At 45.2% G+C, this 7,795-nt stretch overlaps 1 protein-coding gene across 2 annotated transcripts in view; it reads left to right on the forward strand.

Annotated features, from left to right (window-relative positions):
• Positions 1-4,657: 4,657 nt before the first annotated feature.
• Positions 4,658-7,795, forward strand: part of Rictor (RPTOR independent companion of MTOR complex 2) — a 93,146-nt gene continuing 90,008 nt past the window's right edge. For both annotated transcript variants that reach the window (XM_021183026.2, XM_021183027.2), the window contains exons 1-2: positions 4,658-4,728; positions 4,910-4,957. In XM_021183026.2, coding sequence (XP_021038685.2) covers positions 4,680-4,728; positions 4,910-4,957 — 97 coding nt within the window. In that variant the 5' untranslated portion in view covers positions 4,658-4,679. The remainder of the gene's footprint in view (positions 4,729-4,909; positions 4,958-7,795) is intronic.

Raw genomic sequence — 7,795 nt, forward strand, 5'->3', positions numbered from 1 at the left:
TTGGCCAGAAGCATATAGATGCTTCCAAACACGCCTTCTTATGAGATCAGCTAAATTCTTTTCAGTACTAAAATCTCTAAGTAATTTCTTGTCCCAGCCCCATGCCACCAAAGTAAAAAGATATCAAAGAATATGTCCTTATCACCGAACAACTTCCTTCATAAGAGCAGTGCTCCAGGAAAGCCAGGAAAGCACTTCCTGAAAGTGAAATTTTAAAACAAGGTTCAAAGAAGAGGGATGCTTTAACCTCTAATTATTTTCTAGAAACAAAACCTTCAGGATGGTTTAATTTCTTCACAGTTTAAGATGAGAAGAGAGCAACGATTTGGTATTCTTTGTCCTTCGATGGCGAGTAAGTAGCTCCCCAAGGCATGCTACCTACCAGATTCTTAAAACATACTCTTTCTCTTCTGGGAAAAATGTGATATCAATAACTGAGCACACTATGACTTTCAACAGACGTGGAGCAAGGCAAGAACATTTCAGTTTCACAGTACTGTGATTTTTCCTTCTAAAAATGATTAAAATTTAAGTATGGTCACACAAATTTTTATATTTTCACTTTTACAAATGTTGGAAGTAGAATTTTCCTATCTGTGTAAACATCTTTCAGATGAATTGTTCCGAAAGCATGTTGTTAGTTTTCACTGAAATTTTCTAAATGTTCTATCTTCTAGTTTCCTGGGGAAAGTGGTAAAAAAAAATGGACATTTATTAGTAAAATTAATTTTTCAAATCGTGGTCAGTCTTAATGAAACTGTAGAAGTTTAAAAACTGAAGGCAGTGGAGTGGTTCCTCACTATTTGCTTTAATTGTTGTGAGATTTTATTTTTATTAATTTATGTTTCTAGAAGCAGACTTTTGAATTGCTATATCACAAGATTCAATAAGAAATACAGGAAAAAAATTAAGCATATTTTGGTTCTATAATTACTATCTCTTCCACTAGTAAAGCTGTGACTTTTAATATTTTTATTTCATCTTTATGTTTTAACTTAATAAAATGGTAAATATATGTATGCATTGTGATACATATTTGACTGTTTTTCCTTTTAATAACAGTGATACAAAAATAATTTTGATATGTTCAGTGATTACAAAATTAGAATTATATACAAGTATTTGTGATTTGACTTTAAAATAGCCAAGAAAATTTCTCTAGTTTTCCTTACCAAAGATTATCCAAGTAAAATTTTGTTTTTTAAAATAAACTGAGAAAAACAGGAAACACATCACTCACATTCTAACAGCCTCAAAGCACAACTGAAATCAGAGCATACATGCTTCTGGATGCTTTTATGAATGTACAGATATTTCTCTCTCATTAACACAAGTTTATTCTTCATTTAAAACGATTTATGCAGGGGCCTTTATACCTTACAAAATTATTTAAAATAAAACTCAAATAATTATTTTTGGACAGAACAAAATGTAAAGAAATCCTCAGAGTGCTTAAATCCTCCTTAAATCTAACTTTGTTTTGATGTGATCAAAGATGGAATTTCACAATCCAGTGGGAAAAGGGTGGTAGCATGGGTCTCACTGACTCCATTGTCTGTCATTTTAATGGCTTTTATCTAGGTAGTAAATGTGTGGCTTGACAACAAAGACAAGTTACCAAGAGAAGGTCTCACTGAGCATTGTGGTTTTCAGTTTGTTTCATCTCCATTTGGCCTATGTAGCAAAGCAGATAGACTAAAGGGAACCAAGACTTTGGCAAGGAGGCTTTTGTTTCTGTTCAGCATTACAGCTGTGCCTCAAACTGATAAAATACACTTTCAGGATTATAAACTGTGTGTAGCAGGACGGAGGATTGAAGCAGCTGGTGATCAGCATTGAAGTCATGGCATCTGCAAAACCAAGTGAGCTGTCAGTCTGAGGTGTGATCTTGGACTACCTCTCCTGTAACATTTTTTTTTTTTTTTTAATCAATGACTAGTATTAGAAAAAAAAAAGATTCATTGACACAGTAACTGAAAGCTGACTGGGAAATGAGAACTAAGAAGAGGAAGTCATATCCACAGTGGCTAGGTTAGAGCCAAAATAAAATTAGAGAAGTTGTAAACAAAGTGAGCAAGTCTTCTGGGCAGGCGAAAACAAATGAGGGGAAGACAGGTCTCAAGGGAAATTTGTAACAAGTATCACATCACAGAAAATAACCAGGCTTTTTATTTATTTTTTTCTTAATAAGTATCTTGTGTTCTGGGGTCAATTATGACTGACATCATTTAAAACTCAAGCATAACACTGCAGACTGTACAATGTTTACTATAACTCATCTAAAGTCCTCATGCCTAGATGAGTGTCCTTTGTTCTTTTGGTCAGTAAGCCACCCACTTTAAGAGCAAATGTGGACAACCCAACTCCCTGAAATAGAAGCAGAAGAAAACAAACAATGATGGCTAGATTGAAAATGAGGTGTGTGTGTGTATGTGTCCCCCCTTCTGGAAGAGATGGAATAAATAAATAGTGGTCTTCAAATAAGGACACACAGTTATGAAGATGAAAGGCTCGCAAGTCCCTCTACTAACTTAAAGTCAGTCAATTGTACTCACTTTAAAGAAAGCCTGGAACTTAAAGGAACTTACAACAGGTTAGGAAATGATTTAAAACAGGCGAGGATGGACATTAGCACCAGAAGGATCATTTGACAATCTGCTAGCATTTTACGGACAGATTTCTACTATTTTATTTTGTTTTTAGTGATGGTGATGTGTGGAGGGATGAAAGATAAACTTTTTCATGTTCTGGCCAGACCTCCAGCTTTGTGGTCTTCATCTAAGGCAGGAAATAGAATAAATAACATCCATAGAGACTTGGAAGCTATATAAAAAGGAAGCAATTTTGTTGTTTATCAGGGCTTGTGCTGATAGTGTCAGGGAATATTTCTTTAAAGCACTGTAATTGTGTTAGATCCTTAAAGCTAAGTGCAACAGGGCAGCAGATGCCAGAATGCAGACTTCATCCTGAGGGACATAGAATGAGTAGATATGGAGTAGTACCCCAAGAGAGCAGCAATTCAAGTTTATTTTCCTGGTGTTTCTTTATTTTTCTTTTTAAAAATTTTGTTGCTTCTACAACTGTCATAGATCGACTATTGGTTAAAAGTCCAACCACAACTATTGGTTGTAGGTGACCAAGCAAGAAGAAAATATGCAGGCATGATCCCACAATTGAAAGGGGAATAGTCGTTTACATTCAGATACACATCTTGGATTTTTTCCCCTTACATAATGCTTGTAAAAGTATTTTATAATGAATCATTTGAATTTTATATGTATTTCAAGCATTTATGGATAAAGGAAGTCTGTAATTGCTTACTTAATACCACTCTGTTAATATACTGGATCAACAAAGTCATTTTAAATGACTACTACATCTGCATAATCTCTACCTTTGGGCTTTCAAGTCTACAATTGCTCACTATTATTAACACGGTGAGTCTTTCTAATATTTTTTTATTTATCTTTGTGATTTTAGAGAGGTTTTGGTTTGCTTTTTTTTTTTAGTGAGAATATTATTATTATTTAGAACATTATTAGAACAAAAGGAGCTGAAGGTTTACATCAACAGATATTCGTTTTTGACGTCTGTACTAAAAACGAAGTGGTTAAGGCAAGATCTCCACTTTGGACTTACTTTTAAGTCTGGAAGAGAGAGGTGAGGAATTGGAGGAGACAAAATATCCTCTCAAAAGTAATCTAGCTTAAGAGAGTTGCTGGGTTAAGGGCCCAATGAGTACGTACTAACCCGCTTCTAGAAACCCGTAAACTAATCATTGTGACTTGTCCGCAATAAAAACATGGATCCTCGACATCTGCATCAGCCAGTGATGTAGGAGTAACAGAAAGCCAGGACGAGGCGCCCAGCCTCCTCCCCGGGCTCCGGGAGGAGAGGAAACCCTGTCCCGGGCCTCCAGGCGCTGGCGCGCGCCGGGGAAAGAGTCCCGCGCTGGGGCGAGCGCCCTGCACGCCCGCTTTCTGCACTCTTGCACGTCCGATGCCAGGCGGACCGAAAGCAAACCTCCGCCCTGCCGCCCAGCTCTCGGCGGCGGCGGCGGCGAGCGGCTTTGCCTGTGATCAAGCGCGAAGCCGCTTAGCTCAATGGTCAGAGCGTGGGTGGGAAAACAAACTTTGTTACGTGTTCACTCGGGGCGCCGCGGTTCTGGGAAAAGGATCAAAGCGACATTCCTAACTGTGCACCGCGCGCCTTTTTCCAGGACCCCACCCTCTGTTTTAATAATAATAATAAAAATAATGATAATAATTTTAGCCGATGAGTAAGGAAGCGGGCTTTAAAGCCACGCGGGGAGTGCGGCGGGGCGGGCCAGCAGGTGGCCCGCCCGCATCCCGACCTCTGCCGCGCGCGCGCGCGCCTCGAGTCCCGGGCCACATCAATGGGAGTCCCCCCTCCCCCGTGGGAACTGCGCCTCCCACCACGCCTGCGCCCCGTCGCCCAGCCCTTGTCCCCCCCGCCGGGGGTCGCATCCCACCGCCCGATCCGGGTCGGCACAGGCGGCGGCGCGTTGCTCGGCGCCCGCGGGGGAGCCTCCGTGCCGAGGGGCGGGGGCGCTGCCGCGGGAGGGGGGCGGAGGGGGGCGGGAACGGCGCGCGGGGAGGGGAAGGGGGTTCTCGCGCGATCGGGCGAGGTTTCCGGTGTTGTGACTGAAACCCGTCAATATGGCGGCGATCGGCCGCGGCCGCTCTCTGAAGAACCTCCGAATACGAGGTAAGCCGGCTCGCCGCCCTCGCTCTCCTCACCCGGTGCGGGTCACCGATCGCGGCGCTCGGCTTTGCTCCGGGCCTGGGGATGGGGTGGGGTGAGGTTGGATGGGGAAGACGAGCGGGGCGTCGGGCGCCGCCGGCCTGCGATGGATCCTAACTGGGGTTGTGTGTCTTGTCTCGCACAGGGCGGAATGACAGCGGCGAGGAGAACGTCCCGCTCGATCTGACCCGAGGTAACGCGGGCCGCCGCGGCCGCCGGGGAGGCGCGGGCAGCCGGGCGGGCGGGCGGGCGGGCAGGCGAGCCGTGCGGGGCAGCGAGGGGCCGAGCCCGCGCCCATCCCCCTGCCCCGCGCCCGGGTTGCTCGGGGGGCTGAGCCCGCTCCGGGGCCTCGGGCGGCTGCGGGAGCGCGGGATGGACCTCGGAGCAGCCAGGGAGGGATCCGGAGCTCCCGGGCCGGCTCGGTCGCCCGCGGGCGCGTGTGTGTCCCCCCCACTCCCCGAATCCCGGGGGCGGCCTTGGACGGGGTGGGTGGGGGAGCAAGGTAGAGGTTGTTATTTAGGTTGCTGGAGGATGTTTGTGGGAAGAGCGACCACATCCTGCCCTCCCCGTCCCCCACCCCCACCCCCCGAGCAGATGCTGGACCCTGCCGGCTTCTTGCTCACTGCGGGACTGCTGTTCCCTGCCCGTGGGATCCTCTTTGGGTGGGGTGGGGGGGGTCCCCGCAGCTTTTTGAGAGCCCGTGATGACTGCTAAGTGTCTGGTTCACGCCGCAGCTCCCTGCTGCTCGCTTCCCGTCTCCCGGGCCCGCTGGGGCTGTAGTTGGCTGGAGACCGGCCGCCCCCTCACTCCGCCGCCGCTTCATTGTGTACCTTGTGGCTGCAGTGGAGGAGAGCTGGGTTTGTTTACACCTTTCCCAGCAGGGCGAGCCCCGCGTGTGTTTTGTTTTTAAGAACCGCACCCGGCGAACGATCGGTATTTTCTTGCTTCGGTCACCCGCCCTCGGGCTGGTGTTTCATCTCCCAGTATCTCGCCGAAGCATCAGTCCGTTCTCTGCCAGATTTCTTTTCTCTTCCTCCTTAAACAGGAGTTGGGTCTACAGATTCCGAACGGTCCGACTCCACAGCGCTGGAGTGGAGTGTAACTTAACTAGTTCTGCTGTTATGGAATCACTTTTTGAGATTCGTGAAACACCTTAGGACGTTAAAACAAAACAAGAACAGTCGTAAACATTCTATATACGACATGAATTTGGTTCCCCCACCCACCCTGTATGTAGTGACCGTCGTATAAAGTATTTGGTGGATGTGGGGCTTGGGGGACCCGTCTCTGTATTGACTGCGTAATTCAGTTTTGTTTCGGTTTTTGTATTGTAAGAATCCTTCTGTGTAGACTGAAAGACTAGTTTTGATTTAGTTTCATGAACACGTGTTTGTTGTTTAGCATTTGGTTCTGATAGTTTAGGAAGTTGTTTTGAGTAAAAGAGCCCTTTCAAAGGGAACCTCTTTAAAGATCCAGCACAGTGGTGCGTAAGTCCTAGCGATGGCGACTACATCAGTGATCTGGAACACTCTTATCATTAACCAGCTTTCAGAAACACTAGAAAAAAGGTCAAGCTTTAGATTTTTTTTTTTTCAAATTTGTAAACTTAATATATACCTGAAAAATGTATACAAAGTAGGTTTTCCAGACAGCGGTTCTGAGTATCATAATACAGACCTGAGACTTTGCATCGTGCTTTTCTAACCAAGTAGTTCGTCAGTGATTTAATTGGTAAGGGAGCAATTGTGTGAAGAGACCTCTTGGTTAACTAGAGCCTAGTACCTACAGTTTTCCCCTGTTCAGCTGTGGGATTTTTATTTTTGTGGTGGCTGTCAGAATTTGGGATGGTAGAAAAGCTTACATACAAGTTTATATGAAACTTGCCTCACTTCAGTATGAACTCGGGAAGACAAATCTGGGGTAACGATCGAAAATCATCAGTTCTCTGAGACTTGACGTGAACGGCCATGTGATAGAGCAGCTGTTTCTAGGGTTACGTAAAATGCTTAGAAAATGTTATTTTTGCTTGCCCTGATAAAACGTACCAGTGTTGCAAATAAGTATTCACAGCCAGTTGACCTGATTGCAAAAGCAATACACAACAGAGAGAGGTTACACGAGAACTGTAGGCCTCAATCATAAGGAAGCTTAGCAGGAAAAAGTTAGGAGTTAGATTCATATATAGGGAGACAGTTGATTAGAGAAAGTGTTACTTGAACAAACATTTCATTGTTTGAAGGCATGTGGATCACACATGAAGAAAGTCCACGAGGAATTGAACTTTAGTAATGATTTGAGAACCACGAGGCAGATGGGTTGCAGCTGCTTGTAGATTAGATTCCAGTACGGAAAAATGTAAAGTTTGAGCCACCAGATTTTTGTTTCACATCATGCTGAGGCAGTGTGCAGAGTGTTTGGTGCAGTCTGCTGTGTAGGTGGACAGCCGTGGTCATAGTGATTTGTAAGCGACATCCATGCATATCAGAGCACTGACTGTCAAGTCAGATAGCTGTGCATTGTACTCTCAGGGACAGGGACAGCAGGAGTTGGGGGACGTGGGACAAGTTATTTGACCGTGCTTACATTCTGCTTTCTCCAACTGGAAAAAACAAAAAACCCCAAAACCGTTCAAGTGTTAGTGAAAGGTAAAGGAAGGTAGTTCTTAGTTACTCAGTGTGAAGTATGTCTTACCATTTGTAAGCAATATTTAGTGTAAGCTGCTTGCCTACATTGGGAATTGGGAGTCTTTAAATCATAAGTTAAGAAGGATGTCGGTGGTTGTGTGTGCATGTACGTGTCCAGGTGCAGAGGCACGTGTGTGCATGTGTGTGTACAGGTGTAGAGGCACGTGTGTGTACAGGTGCAGAGGCACATGTGTGCATGTGTGTGTCCAAGTGCAGAGGCACATGTGTGCATGTGTGTGTACAGGTGCAGAGGCACGTGTGTGTGCAGGTGCAGAGGCACATGTGTGCATGTGTGTGTGCAGGTGCAGAGGCACATGTGTGCATGTGTGTGTGCAGGTGCAGAGGCA

The sequence above is a fragment of the Mus caroli genome, chromosome 15, assembly GCF_900094665.2.
Source record: "Mus caroli chromosome 15, CAROLI_EIJ_v1.1, whole genome shotgun sequence".
Taxonomy (NCBI): Eukaryota; Metazoa; Chordata; class Mammalia; order Rodentia; family Muridae; genus Mus; species Mus caroli.